Genomic DNA, 16,430 nt, shown 5'->3' with positions numbered 1-16,430 from the left:
GACTGGGTCCACTACATATTTATGTTACATAACCTCAACAGGGCCCTTATTATAGAGCAAGGCAATCTTTTTACACCTCCCTAATTAACTCACAATCCTGCTTACCAAATATTTTCAACCCTCCTCGAACCTTCCATGGCTCTCCCTGCCCCCATCCTTTCAGCTAAGAACCTTACCTCATATTATAATGAAAAAAAATTTTATTTCAAGCCATTCGCCCAGAGCTCCCTCTTCTTCACCCCTCCTCATCTCCCTTATTCAGATGCCTTATAAGACAATCTCCTTTATTCCCTCCTCACATAATCAGGTAGCCTTTCTACTTGCTCTCATGCACAAGTGATCTCATTCCTTCCTATCTTTTGTTCAGCAGATTGCCCCCTCTATTATCCCATCCTCGAACTTGTCTTCAATCTATCCTTGTCTACGGGCTGCTTCCTTACTGCCTACAAACACACCTATATGTCCCTCATCCTTAAAAAATATCAAACTTGATCCATTTATTTCTTCTCCCTATATGGTTAAACTCCTCATTTGAGGTATCTCTACTTCCTTTCCTCAACTTTACAATCTGGCTTCTGACCTCACCATTCAACTGAAACTCTGTTGTCCAAGTTATCACTGATCTCTTAATGGCAAAAATCTAGTAGCCATTTCTCAATCCTTATCCTTTCTGACCTCTGAGCAGCTTTATTCTATCAATCACCCGTTTCTCATTGATAATCTCCTACTTCTAGTAGGTTTTGGTGACACTACTCTCTCCCTGTGTTCCTACTTGTCTGACCCCTCCCTCTCAGTTTCCTCTGCTAGATATTCATCCAGGTCATGCCCACTAAAGGTGGGTGTCCCACAAACCTCTGTCCTTCTCCCTCTAAACTGTTTCACCTGGTGATCTAAGCGTGGTTTCAATTATCATGTCTATGTTCACGGTTCTCACATCCACTTATCTAACTCATTCCTGACCTTTCACATTTCCATACATCTAAAAATGGATGTCCCATAGTTATCTTACATTCAACATGTCCAAAGTTGGACTTGTGATCATTCCCAAAAACATCTTCCCCCTTCTGAACTTCTCTATTATTAAGGGCACCATCATCCTCCCAGTCACCCAAGTTCACAACCTAGGTGTCATCCTCCATGCTTTACTGTCTTTCAAACCCTATATCCAATCTGTTGCCAAGTCCTCTCATTTCTACCTTCATAACATCTCTCCTACATAATCTCTTCTCCCCCATGACACTACTACCACAATGGTGGAGGATCTTATCAGTTCATGCCTGGATTATTACAATAGAGTGCTGGTTGGTCTCTCTACCTCATCTTACCTCATTCCATTTTTACTCATTTACACTTTACTCGGCTGGAAAATCTTCCTGAAGCACACTTTAAGACATTTCACTCAATTCAATAAACTCTGGTGGCTCCCTATCACCTCCAGGATCAAATATCAAATCCTTTGTTTGGTACTCAAAAGACCTTTCCCCTGTCCTTTTCATACCTTTATAGTTTCCTTACACCTTACCCCCCACATACTCTGTGACCTAGTGACTGGTCATTTTCACTTGCTGTTCCCCATGCATGAAATACTGTTCCTCCTTATCACCACCTCTTGGCTTCCCGGGTTTATTTTAAGTGCCATCTAAAATGCCATTTTGTACAAAAAAACTTTTCTTGATCCCTCTTAATTCTAGTACTACCTCTTTATTGATCAGCTCCAATTTAAACTACATATGCCTTGTCTGTAAATAGCAGTTTTCATGTTGTGTCCCCTCATTAGACTGTGAGCTCCTTAAGAATAGGACTAGACTTCTGCCTTAACACCGTTCCTGGCACTTAATAAATGCTTACTGACTAACTTTTAAATTACTAATTTTCTGGGTTATGCATACCAGGAGGGACTGTTGGTAGGGTCTGTCTACCATGAGCAATAAATAGCACCATGAAAATATAATGTTAAGAAAGACATCACAGGAAGAATTAGTGCTACAGTAGTAAGATGTTGCTACACATGCAGGAAGCCAGACAACATGACAATGAGAAGCAAACAATTAAAGAAAACAAGTCCACTGGGGCTCAAATAGTTGTAAAACATTCAGTTTCATTCTTTGTCTTTTTTCTTGACTATTGTTCACAAAGGCATTTTTTTCTCTTTTGTTTTTTAATGTGGAGGGAGGGGGGTGTCAGGAGAGAGGGAGAGTTAGCAATAGCAACGCCAAGAAAAAGAGGGACACATTTTTTTAAATGCACATAAGAGAATGAAAAATTCAGAAGGATGCACAGATAAGCCAAACAGTTTTCAGAGTAACATGTACAAATTATTGTATACTTTTTTCAAAAATTCAGTTTCCAATAGAAACCTGTATTGTTGTACAGAAATGCTAGAGATTCTTGTATTTTAAGTTCAAAAAAATTTTTCCCCCAAAAAAATTCTTAATCATTAAGAAAAGCAACACACATTTAGCAATGTTTTCTCTGACTGAAATATATAGAGAAGATAGTTTCTTGAGTAGAAGTAGGAAGACACGTTTTCAAATTTCCTTCTACTTCAATTACTGAGCAATCCTATTTCTTTTCAGCATTAGAAAAAAGTCACATCTGTCAAATGTGTAAGCATACACACATACACACACACGTGTACACACAAGCATGTGGCTAGTAAGATAACTTTTTGTATCTTATTTACTATCTGGACAAGAAGCAGCTTGCCAAATGTGTTCTGTAAACAGTAAATCTGAAGAACTCTTATGTATGGAATAAATCCATTTCTAATATCCAAATAATCTTATCTGCAGTATCACTCCTACTATTACTACAATGAACTTGCTCATTGTTTCATTACCACAAAGGTAAAAAAAGAGAACAAAACATTAAACCAGTGTCATAATTTAAGATTCTGGAGTAGTTTTACAACTTGTAGTTACCAACAACTAAATATTGCTTGAAATTATGAATAGGTTTACATTCTAAACTATATAGGTCAACTGTCATTATAAGGAACTCCTAGGAATAAATAAAATTAATTTGCCATTATATAAAATGTTTTTCTTCTGTGATGGGATTTATTCTTCATTTGGTTAGTTTTATCCCATTTATGCATAATCTCATAATTTTCATTATAATGCATAATCTCATAATTCAAGACACAAAAATAACTCTTATCATATGTCAGATCATTAAATATAGCATTGTTTTCCCTGACAAGGCATCTTTATCACACAATTAAATTTATAAAATGTAATAAGCAACACCTTTAAAAAGAAAAAGAGTCACTGAAACATTTTTTTAAATGTACAGAACCAAAAAAAAACAGCTTTGAAGATAACATGCAGAATTTATTGTTTATTTAAATAAAACAAACAGGATAAACAAAAATATTTTTCAAAAGCAGTATCACTTCAAAGGAGCTAACAGAGTTGAAATTATTAAAAATGGAGATGAAATCAATAAACATACAAAATCTTAGCCATTACCAAGGAAGGCAAATTTATGGAAATTGTTCAAGTAACCAATGAGGAAAAAGAAGGACTTTGAAACAGTCTTGTTCAAAGAAAGCTTCTATTTAATTTGTGTCAAATAGTAGTCTGCAAATATTGCTTGCAAAAGTCTTATAAAGTTATAGGAGAAATAAAATTTTTTAAATTCTATTTACTAAAATACCTACAATTCTCCAGTTCCTCTTGATATAGTTCTTGAATGTTACTGAGGCACACACTTTGATGACATTATCTTGAGATTTCTCCAGCAATGTTAAAAGCAATAATGGGTAATTCTGATTTCCTTCAACAGACTCGAGAAATTTCTCAGCTGTAAAATAACATCAGTTTTAGGGAACACCAAATAATCTTATTAAATATCAAAACCCTTTCATCTTAAGTAGATGAGAAAGATGAAAATTTAAAGACTTTAATTTCAAAGTTAAGAATGGGCAAATCTAATTAAACCCACACAGGTCAGATGTTCTTAATCTAACCGAGGTACCCCAAAACCTCAAATGTTAAAAGCATTACCTCAAGCACTCTAGTTTTCCTTTGTAACTCTAGATTAATCTATTAGGTCCCATTTTTCCTAATGCATAAAAAGAAGGGAATGGACCACATCATTCAACCACCTGATATGTGTATAGTGATTTGCAATTCTAAACATACTTTAATATGTATCACCTCATTTCATCTTTAAAACAACACAATGGGGTGGAGATTTTTATCACAGTTTTACAGATGAAAAAAATAAGGTACAGCAAAGTAAAGTGAATTTTGGTAAAAATCACAAGTAAGTTGCAGAGTCAAGACTAGAACACTTGTTGAGCTGTTTCAATTATATCCAACTTTTTTGCGTTTTCTTGGCAAAGATACTGGAGTGGCTTACAACTCCTTCTCCAGCTCACTTTACAGAAGAGGAAACAGGGACAAAGTTAAATGATTTGTCCTGGGTCACAGAACTAGTAAATGTCTGCAGTCAGATTTGAATGCAGGAAGATTATTCTTCCTGACTCCAGGCCTGGCACTCCATCTACTGACTCACCTGGCTGCCCTAGAATACCTAGCCAAAGTCACCTGAGACTAAAGTACCGGCCATGACTTTTTGTCCTTTTAGTCCCATATTCTTCCTGCTACCTGCTATGGTCTCTAATTTGCTTTCCAGATATAAAATATTGCACCTGTCATCCATGAATTTATCTAAACCCATTTTGAATCTCTATCTTTTTACTCCATTTGAAGTACAGTTGCTTAATTTTTCTTCTCTTTTTTTTTGGTCATTCTGTAAAGCAATACATTCTTTAATTTTTCTTATCTTTTCCAAATTTTAGGATTTTCTTTTTACATTATTCCAAGATTTGCTTTAAAAAAGTCTCATCTAGGGGCGGCCAGGTAACACAGCGAGTAAGAGCACCAGGCTCCAGTGTTGAGAAGACCTGGAGATCCAATCCCGGGCTCAGACACTTAGCACCCACCCAGAAACACCTGGCCGTGTAACCTTGAGCAAGTTACTAAATTAAATTAAATTAAATTACCCAATTGCTAAAAAAAAAAAAAAAGTCTTATCTAAAACATTAATGATCTTTAAGAACTGAATCACACATCTCTAAATTCTTTTTTCTAGATGTATGGGTCTCAATCCTTTCAGTGTTTATACATACAGCAAACTTTCTACTACCCTTACATTCCTCATATGAATCTTTTCCCTCTGCTCATTTAAGTATACCCTTCTCTCCATCTTCTCAATTTCCACTTATATTTTTCTCCAGGTTATGATGACCAGAAACAGGAAGAGTAGTATACCAGGTCAGATCATCCTACTTACTAGGTGCTGGACTTCAAGCCATGCCAGTTTTTGACTCTTATAATTATAACTTCAATTATTTCTTTCAGCATGCATTACACCTTGAACATGCCCACAAAGAAATTTATCTGATACTTTTTTTACCCCCTTACAAAACCACCAAAAGAGTCGTGATATATATCTCTATCAGCTTAGCATTTTTATTACTTAAGAAGAATTTAGGAACATTTGAAAATTTGGAGATTTCACCATGTGTTTTCTCTTCCAAACCAAAAGTGTGACTTTGGGCAAGTCATTTAACCCCAATTGCCCTCCAAAAAAAAGGAAATTTAACAATTTGCTTTTAAGTAATTATTAAAGTTAATAGAAATTAATTCTGTGCCTTAGTTTCTCTCTTCCCAAAATGAACACATTTCAGTGTAGGAATAAAAAAAAAAATCAAGAACAGAGTAAAATACCATTGATAAAGACAGTTTTAGATTTAAGCTAACACCTTTCACTTCAAAGATCCTACAAGCAAAAATTAACTACTGAAAATGAAAATAATTTTTTTTTCTTTCTTTTTTTTTTTTGCCTTTTGGAGGGCAATTAGGGTTAAGTAATTCGCCCAAGGTTACATGGCTATTTTTTTTGTGTGGGTGTTAAGTGTCTGAGAAGGAAACCGAACTCGGGTCCTCCTGATGCCAGGTCTAGTGCTTTACTCACTGCGCCACCTAGCGGCCAGAAAAATAAAAATTAAGGGCAATAAGCAAACATGCAGGCTTTACTCAATAGTGACAAAGAAAAGTCAATATTGGGCTGACATTTATAAGCAAAGCAGATTGAATTCCGTACTCCTTCATTTATTCTTTAGGAGCGAAAACTCAGTATATAACATTTTACCTGGACGTCTAATAGCAGGATCAGGATCAAGTGTTTTCTTTAAATACTCTGTTAGAGTTTGCAAATTTGCATCACTTAGTTCCATTGTAGCAGAACCTAAAATATAGAAGAGATTTGAGTAATTAATCAAGTAACTGTGCTTTAATTTCATTAATGCGATCTTAGATTAAGAACCAGAAGAAATCTTAAAAATCTAAACCTTTCAGTTTACAAATGGGGCCCAAAAAGGTTAAGTGACTTAAGTAACAAAGGGAGAAATGGTAGATCCATGTTCAAAACCCAGTCCTCTTGACAAATGCACACCACGGGACTTGAACAGGGCATATCCTTTCTCATACATATTAACCTACTGGGATATAAATTAATTAATAAGGACTTCCAGGAGCTGGACTTTAAGGTAGGAATGATTACCTTGACAGATGAAAACAATCATCCTTATCAGAATAAGGAAAGGTGTGGGAAAATAGAAGCAAGAGTAGAAGAAGGAAAAAGAGACCAAAAAGAAATTTTATTTAAATCCCAAAAGATAGAGACAGGCAGAATAGCATGATTATGCTTTTCTCAAAGACCATGGAGAACAATTAGTAAGGAAATGTCATGTGGTAGATAGCATCAAGTGAAAATTTTTGAAGTTAGGGATCAATACAAGACTAAATAGTTATGAGGTTTTTTCCTAAAATAACCAGGATATAAAATAAATTCAGATAAATTGTCAGCATTTCAGCATATTATCAACAAAACTAAGAAGGAATAGAAAGAGAAATTCCACGTAAAACATTTGCAGAATAAATATAATATAGAAGCTATATAAATACAACTACAAAATACTGCCCATGAAAATAAAGACATGCCTAAATAATAGGAGAAATGTCAATTGCTCCTGGGTAGGCTGAGTCAATATAATAAAACTTACAACATTAACTAATTTGTTTATTCAGTGCTGTACCAATCAAACTACCAAAAGATTACTTTATAGCACTAGGGGGAAAAAATCAAAGAAATTCATCTGAAAGAACAAAAGGTCTAGAATTTTAAAGGAAATCTAAAAAACTGGGGGAAGAAAGGAAGCCTATTATCACTAGATCTCAAAATATACTACAAAGCAGTAATCAACAAAACAATCTGGTACTGTTTTAAAAATAGGTCACCACTAAAACATATCAGGTACAATGTTTCCCACTGCATCCAGGGCCATCTCCAGTCATACTGATCTATATCTTGACACTGGACCCAGATGGCTCCAGAAAAAATGAGGCTGATAACTTTGCACAGCCCTCCTTCACTTAAATCCAATTTACTGACATGTCATGGCATCACCTCCCCAATGTCATGGTCCTCCTTCAAGAAAGAAGGACAAACAGCAATAAAAACAAAAACATTACATGTAGAAGCAAAGTAACATAGTAGTACGGTGTTTGTCAAACCTAAAGACCCAAGCTACTGGGGTAATTATTCACTAATTGACAAAAACTGCTGGGAAAACTAAAAAGCAGTTGGACAGAAACATCTCAAGTCTTACACCAATAAACTCCAAATGAGTACACTATTTAGATATAAAGAGTAACATCATAAATTAAATGAACAAAGAAGGAAATTACCTTTCAGATCTACGGAGAGATCTTCATAGCAAGTTGTCTTTTTTTTTTCCGCAAAAATGAATTCAAATTTTAAAAATTATTGCCATTTCCCAAATGAAAAATAGTTTAAGAATACGTACACAAAATTTTTAAAGAAGAAATCCAGGGGTGCCTACGTGGTGTAATGAATAGAGCACCAGCCCTGGAGTCAGGAGGACCTGACTAAAAATCCAAAAACTAGCCACGTGACTTTGGGCAAGTCACTTAACCTCAATTGCCCTCCAAAAAGAAAAAAAAAATCCAAATTATCAATAGCCATAGGAAGAAAATACTCTATTTATAATTAAAGAAACTCTGAGGTTTTATCTCACCAGATTTACAAAGTTAAGAAAAAAGGTAAGTGACAAATGTTGGGAGGAGATACAGGAAAATAGGTAAACAAATATATACCCAGTGGAGCTATAAAGTGATAATAGTTATTCTGGAAAACAACTTGCAACTATGCTCCAAAAATCACTAGGTTAGGCATATACCCTTTGACCCAACAAAGCAAACAATAAAGAAAAGAAAACCCAACAGCAAAGAGATCAAAGAAAGGGAAAAAGGATGAATATTTTTTTTTTTTATGTTTACGGCAGTTCTTTTTGTTGTGCCAAAGAACTGGAAACTAAGGAGATACCCATCAACTAGGGAATGGCTGAAAAAATTTTGGTATATCAATGCAATTGAACACTACTGTATTTGATGTATTGTATGTAACATATGCACTGTAGAAATTATGAAAGGGACGAGTTCAGAAAACCTGGAAAAACCTTGAAGAACTGAGCTGAGAAATGTTCCTGTAGACAAAATACTGTGAAACACTTAAAAACTCTGATCAAGCAGTGACCAACCATGATTCCAGAAGACTGATAATGAACTGTGCTATCAACCTTCTGACATGAATGGATTCAAGATGAAAAGTAAGACAAAATTTGGGGGCATAAAAAATGTGGGGAAACTGTTTTGCTTACTATGCATATTTGTTACAAGGGTTTTTTTTTCTTTTAATGCCTGTGATATGAAAAATAAAATGGAAAAAATACATATACAAAAGAACAACTTTAATGGCCAAGTAGTGGCAAAAAGGGCAGCTAGGTGATACAGTGGATAAAGTGCCAGGCCTCAAGTCAGGAAGACTCATTTTCTGGAGTTCAAATCTGACCTGAGATACTTTCTAGCTGTATGACCCAGGAAAGTCACTTAACCCCATTTGCCTCAATTTCCTCATCTCTAAAATGAACAGGAGAAGAAAATGGCAAACCACTTCAGTATCTTTTCCAATAAAACCCCAAATGAAGTCACAAGGAGTCAGACCCACCCAAAAAGAGACTGAAAGACAATGTGGCAAGTAAGGTGCCAGGTTATAGAGATCTTTGAGTGATAAGACATACGACCAAATATAAAGATAGATCTCCCACAGATTAGGTATTAATTGGATTAAGTGAGTTTGTATTCATTCACTTTACCAATCAGGGAAGCTCAGTTCAAGTTCTGAAACTGGGGGATGAAGGGGTTATTCCCCTGGGAATAAGGTCTCTGGAGGTCTGACCTGGAGTGTGCTGTCCCAGGTAGAGAAAAGGGAGCAAAAGCAGGGCAGATGGCAAAATGACCAGGGTTTCTTGGTGAATGGGATAACCATGATAGTTAAATTAAGATTGTCTTCGATAATTTAAAAGAACTTTGTTTTTAAAATAAATATATCAATAAATGAAAAAGAAAAAAGAGATATGACCAAAAAGAAGTTTTAGAAAAATTATTCTGTTATAAGATAGTGGACAAAAAGATAGCCTTGCATTCAAGCCTGGGTTCAAGTCCTACCTCAGAGAAATAATGACTACACATAATGGCTATCTGACTCTAAGCAAATCACTTAAACTCTCTAAGTCCTAGGCAACTCTCAAAGATAACTAACACATGACCTGCATTGCTAGATAGTTTCCTTTTCCTTAATTCTCTACACCAACAAAATCACAGGTTCATTCCCTGTCACTAATATAATGGTGGCATATATGATAGAATCATTTGTTGTTTCTCCTTCCTTCTTGAAGAGGACTATGACATAAAAGACATGATGTCATGACTTGCAAGTAAACTGGATTTAAGTGAGGGAGGGCTGTGCAAAGTCATCAGCCTCATCTTCTCCATGGAGCCATCTGGGTTCAGTAGCAAGATACAGATCAGGACAACTGAAGAGGGCCCTAGATGCAGTGGGAAACCTTGTTCTTTTTTATATGATAGAGTAAAGGGAGAAAATAAGCATGGAAAACCAGATAGGATGTTAATAATCCACAAAAAACTAACTAAACTAGGGATGTGACAGTATGTAAAGTAAACAAGAAACAAAGTTCCCTGGAAGAGAATTTGGAATTATCCTAAAATGTCAGTATATCGTATGTACCTTTTAACCCAGGAATAGAAATACTTACAGCAGAATTTTTTTGTGTTGGTTAGGAACTGGAAGTAAAGAGGGTATTTCCCCAGTGAAAGGGAAATAAGTGAACAAATTGTTGTATGTCAATCTACTGGTCAATTGACAAGCATTTATTACTATGTGCCAGGCATGGTGTTAAAAGTCTGCACAGGGACCTAGTAGCATTCTAATGGGGGAGACATGTAAATAATTACGTACATACAACAAATATTGAGTAGATATAAGGAAATCTTAAAGAAAAAGGCACTATAACTAGGGGACCCAGAAAGGTCTTCTGCAGAAGATGAGACTTGAAGGAAGGCAGGGACACAAAGAGGTAGAGGTAAGGGACAGAATATTCCAGGTATGGTGGACAGTAAGCACAAAGGCACAAAGATAGTAGATGGTGAAGAAGTTTAAAGAAGTACAAGTATTGGCCAGTGTAGTGGAAATGTGGAGAGATGGAGCAGAATCAAGCATATTAAGGCTCATATGAAATGGTGCAGAGCAGAGTAGCAACAAGAGAATTATATCTACAATAAACTCAGCATCATAAATAAAAACAACTTTGAAAGATTTAAGAACTCTTATCAAAACATAGACCTTGATTTTTGGAGAAGAGATGGATTATAGGTATAGAATGAGACAAAAAAATTCAGGCACAACTAATACAAGACAAATTTATTTTGTTTGACTATTCTTGTTCGCTATGTGATTGGCTTTCATTTAGGAAAGTCATTTCAGGGGATCATGTCTAAGGATGCAAAAAAAAAGCATCAATGAATTATTTTCACAGAACAAAACAGAAGGCCCATAATGGCAATGCTGGCACCACTGCATTAAATCTAACATTCAAAAAGAACAGACATAGAAAGACACAAAAAGAAATCAATAAAAGGACAAATCAATGTTTCTCCCAAGTAGCCTTTCCCAATTCAAGGCACAAAATCTTCCAGGAAATCACCTTAGTTAAATGTTACCCTTTATATTAACCATTTATGGTGCTTCTAAAAAACCCTCTAGTTTTAATAAGGAAACAATTTTCACTGTATTAAGTAGATTTCATAGATTCTACTTTACTCACTTTGATTTAATCAGTCTTTATTCTTCTTTTACATACATAATAAAGTGCTTTGGAATCCTTAATGTATTTATAGGAAAGATATACAACATATTTTTTCTTTCTGAGTTCTATTTTCTCATCAAATTTCCACGCTGATATGCTGAAATAGCTTTAAAGTTTCTACATTACGAAGTGTTTTGTTTTCTGTTCTTGCTATTCCTTAGGTGGGTCATTTCATCTCCCATCTCAGTACCTTTGCACAGGAGCCCCCCCCTTCCTGGAATGTACTCACTCCTTACCTTCAGTTCTTAGAAGTCTTAATTTTCTTTTCAAATTTCAGTACTCCTACAATGTTTTTCCTGACTCTCCCCAGTCCCAGATGCTAGTACCTCTTAACAAAAACAAGCCCCAACACCCCAAAAAAAATTCCTGTCAGTTCTGCTATAACAACAATTTTTGAAAACAGAAATTTGTGCAACTAGAGCCTTACTCAAATTTCACTTTTACTTATACACAATTTTGTCTGTGAGGGGTAAGGTGCCATATTTATTATATATCTTCTGTTACAGAAGAAACTGTGAGCAGTCTAAACTCATACATTTCACTTATACCACCACCTTCTACTACAATCCCACCCCCAGGTCCTGGCCCTACCCCTTGACTTGATAAAAGTTTTCTGAATGTTGTACCCCTAACCTCATTGTTCCCATTAAGCCCTGTGATTTTTACTGTGTGATTTTTAGGAATGTATATGTTAAGTTACAGACGAAGTGCCAGTTCCTTGTTTTTATTCTGTATATACTTATATTGTATACATGCTGTCTTCTGTATAGAATGTAAGCTTGTAAGAGCAAGGGCTTCTGCTTGATCTTTGTATCTCCACTTCCTAATAGAATAATTGTTTATTAAGTATTTATTGATTTTCAAAAGCAAAAATGTTCTAACTGCTGAGCTATAGGCCACAGATATGTTTTTCTCACTGAAATCTCTTGGTTCCTTTAAGTCTTGTTTCAGATCTTAATTTCTGAATTGTACTATCATTTTCATAACAATAACAGAAGGCTGGCCCTACCATCATCAAGTCCAAAGTGAGAAAAGAGGCCAGAAGAATGAGCAAACAAAAAAAGAATTCCATAATAAAAACCTATTATGGTGGCAAGGATGTTCAAGACATAAATCTAGAACAAGGGAAAGTCTTCAAAACATCTACAAGGAAAGCCTCAAAGGAAAACTTAAGAATGGGTACAAATTCAACTTAAAAATCTTAGAAGGAAGCAAGAACTTTGGTTTTTGTTTTACTTTGTCTTGTTTATAAAGAGTATAAATGAGACAGTAGCACTAAAGGAAAAAATTAGAAAAGAACTAAGAGCTATGGAAGATAAAATCAGAAAGAAATTTAAAAGCTAACCTTGCCCCAAACAACCAATTCTCCTGAAAAAATCTAGAATGGACCAAAAAGAAGTTAATGACTTCATTAGAGACAATAAAAAATATGAAAGCAAAAAGATTTTAAAAAAAGAAAATAAAGATTCCCAGAAAAATTAAAGCCAAAATCTAGAGTGTCAAAGTCAAAATAAAGAAAGAATTCAAGTGCTGAGGAACCACAGTAACAATATAATTTAGCAGCCGCCACTATAAAGTGGGGTGGTTAGAAAACAATTTTCCAGAAGGCAAATGATATAAGGCTTAGAACCAAGGATAACTTACCTAGCAAAATAAAACTATAATCCTACAGGGGGGAAAAGCAAACTTAATGCTGTCCCCTCTGAACCCTGTTATGATTACAAGTCATAGAAGGTCTCTAACTAGACCAAAGGGATTGATTCTGTTACATCTTGATGATCTTAAAAAGAATAGAAAATGGAGGATAAGGAATACATGGGAAGTGAGGGTTGAAGAAGATGTTGGCGTCGATGGTGGTGGTAAAAATAGCAACAGTAGTAAAAGTAGTAGTGATGGTGGTGGTGGTGGTGGTGGTAGTAGTAATAGTGATGGTGGTGCAAGCAGCAACAAGCAGCAGTAATAGCAGTAGCGGCAGTGGTGGCAGTAGTGGCAGCAGCAGCAATAGTAATGACAGTTAATATTTATATAGTGCCTACTATGTACATGAAACTTTGCTAATTAATTTATAAATATTATCTCATTTGATCCTCACAAGAACCCTGGGAGGTAGGTGTTATTGTTAGTAAAAATCATCTTACATCGTCACTGCACAAGCAGTCCATACAAACAAGAAAACAGATCATCTGAAGTGATCAAAGGAGAAAATTAATACACTCTCTCTCTCTTCCTCTCTCCGAGTTGCTGCAAAGAATTACATTTTACTCAACAGAGAAATAGGAGGGAAAGAAGAGAAGGGAAAAGGGGAAATTGAGAGGCTAGGTCAGGCCTGCCAGCTGCTTATGATCCAAAGGATTTCAGGCAGCCCTCAAAAATGTAGAGGTTATAAAACAGGCCTGCAAAACATACTGCCTGCGAGCCACTTTGGTGGGCTATGGCCCCAGCCTGTTTGGCTATATGTTGTTCAGGCCTGGACTAGATTAAGGAAGGAATCAGTTCTAAACAAAACCAACACTAAAGATGTACAAAAATATTTTATAATTCTTTTTTGGTGGCAAACAACTGAAAACTAAGGGGATGCTCATCAACCGGGGAATGACTGAATAAGTTATAGTATATAAATATGATGAAATAATTGTACTGAAAGAAATGATGATGACGATGGTTTCTGAGAGATCTTACAAACTGATAAAGTAAAGAGAACAGAACCAGAAGAGTGATTTGTACAAAGCCAACAATATAATAAAATGAAACAACTTTGAAAGACTTAGGAACTCTAATGAGCATAAAGACCAACTATGATTCCAGAGGACTTAAGATGAAACATACTACTCACCTCCTGATGAAGAGGACTTAAGAGTGCAGAATGAGACATACTGTGGGTTTGATGGGGGGGAATATATATGTGGAACTCTGTTTTCCTCGACTACACATTTCTAACAAAGATTTTGTTTTTCTTTCTTTCTCAGTGAGAATTGGGATGAAAGGTGAGAGGGAAAGAAAATGTACTTTTGTTAATTTCTAAAATATTTTTAAAAAGTATAAAGGGAATAAAGCTGTGTTGATAAAGGGAAGATCCTCACTGATGAAATCATGAATACATGAAGTAATCAAACACCCACATAAGGGTCCCTTTCCTTTGAGTTACAGTTATATTAATACTACACTACATTTGTACAGCAATTTTTCTTTATTACTTTCACCTCTATTATCCTCAATTTTATTATTATCAACAACCCTAAGAGGTGGTCAGACACATGATAAAACAGGAAACAAAATAGGGCAATATTTTAGAATACAGATGCTATAAAAATTGATCAAGTTCTTTTTAGTGATCAATGACTGTGAAGTAAGTTTTTATAAGCTCTAAAACATATGGCCACTTATCATACAGAAACTATACTCCTTTAACATCCATGTTCATAATGTCTTACAATCTTGGGGCTGAAATGAACCCAAGAAATCATACAATCCAGCCCCTTCATTTAACAAATGAGGGGCACGAAGTACCAAGAAAAAAATTGGTCTTAGCTAACATCACAAAGTCAGTACTAGAAAATAAGACTAGAATCCAAGTGTTCTGACTTTCAGTCAATGATTCCCTCTAACATCACCACAACAGCAATCTCTATACATATTTTTTCCTGGTATCAAAGAATTTGCATACATTTGATTAAAAACTAGCACCTCATCAAAAGTTCTACAGAATCTTTTGGTTGTGACAAACTAAAACAGGTAGGGGATATGGATTCCATGGAGGTTCTTGGTCTGAAAAAGCTTGAGAATCTCTCTTCTGGACTAAGAGAAAAAGATTTCGTTTTGTAGAATATTTAAATCAATCCACCAATAAACAAGTATTTCTTAGGTGCTGGGGATACCAAGGCAAAAATTAAAGTTCTTGTCCTCAAGGAGCTTACTTTCTATTAGAGGATTCAATACGTACATATATAAATATATACAAAATAAATAACAGGTAAGTAGGGAGGTTGTGATAGTAATGGAATATAAAGATTCCCCTGTATTGGCTTGGTTTTCATTGATTGTGTTAGAACCCAGAGCTTGTTAATCCCACCTGTGGGATGGACTTGTTGATGTAAAAAGAAAGTCCTGAACTGGGAGGAGCTGGTAGTAGATTTGGAGAGACAAGAGAGAGGCAGAAGAACTTTTTGGAAGCAGCACCCTCGTGGAGGCAGAGAGAGAGACTGAGAGGATTGCAGAGGGCCACTTTGAATCGCCCTGGACTTTTGAGACCTGCCCCCAGAGCTGCCAAGGACTGAGGAGACATGGCTGTTTTGTTGGTACTTTGTCTGTCTGTTTTGATGTTCTTTTGCCAGATTTGTCCACTGGTAAAAGACAGTTCTGTTGAAGAAGTCCTGGAACCTGGCTGTTGGCTAAGAGCTCCTGAGACTGTCCTGCAGACAGAGTGAATACTGTCCACTGGTGAAAGACAGTGCTGTTGTTGCAGGGGTCTGGGAACCTTTCTGTTGGTTCAGAGCTACTGAGACTGTCCTGCAGAGAGAGAGTGAATACTGTCCACTGGTGAAGGACAGTGCTGTTGTTGCAGGGGTCTGGGAACCTTTCTGTTGGTTCAGAAGCCCTGAAGAAGGATTTTCTTGTTGTATGTTTACAGAAATCCTGGGAGAGGGTTTTGCTAATGTTTTCAGGGGTTCTAGGACTGTTCTGCAGACAGAGGATGAATTAATGAAGAGACTGGCAATGTATCTTGTGGCCTTGCTAAGCCTTGTCTCCCCAGGAACTAAGATTGCTGAGAACTTGCCTCCAAGATGAAGAAAAGACCTCCATTTGGGTATTAAGTGCTGTGTTTAAACTTGATGTAACTATGGGGTAGATTCAATTGTGATCCAGAGGTGGGGAACTTTTGACCTTTTTGTGTTCTATGGTTGAACAAATGAATGTACTTTACTTATGTTTGGAAACTAATCTCCATTTGAGAAGAGGGGTTTTGTGATGGACTAAATGAAGGTACAGCCTAGGGGTGGAGTAGTATTTAGAACAGGGACTTTGTAATTGATTGAATGAATGGAAGGTCCTGGGGTGGGGTAGTACTTGGAGATTATTTAATCACACTTACTAAATGCTGTATTTTGAATGATGT

The 16,430-nt window shown here is 35.9% G+C and overlaps 1 protein-coding gene across 2 annotated transcripts in view; it reads right to left on the bottom strand.

The window, feature by feature from the left end:
• Window positions 1–16,430, bottom strand: part of CSE1L (chromosome segregation 1 like) — a 415,445-nt gene that overhangs the window by 37,622 nt on the left and 361,393 nt on the right. For both annotated transcript variants that reach the window (XM_069072367.1, XM_069072368.1), the window contains 2 exons: window positions 6,163–6,258; window positions 3,662–3,804 (listed from right to left, as the gene is read on the bottom strand). In XM_069072367.1, the coding sequence (XP_068928468.1) occupies window positions 3,662–3,804; window positions 6,163–6,247 (228 nt within the window). In that variant the 5' untranslated portion in view covers window positions 6,248–6,258. The remainder of the gene's footprint in view (window positions 1–3,661; window positions 3,805–6,162; window positions 6,259–16,430) is intronic.

The sequence above is a fragment of the Petaurus breviceps genome, unplaced genomic scaffold, assembly GCF_028583685.1.
Source record: "Petaurus breviceps papuanus isolate PSGF00001 unplaced genomic scaffold, PetGlider_PUasm1.0 90847, whole genome shotgun sequence".
Taxonomy (NCBI): Eukaryota; Metazoa; Chordata; class Mammalia; order Diprotodontia; family Petauridae; genus Petaurus; species Petaurus breviceps.
This window is presented reverse-complemented; position numbering and strand designations above follow the sequence as displayed.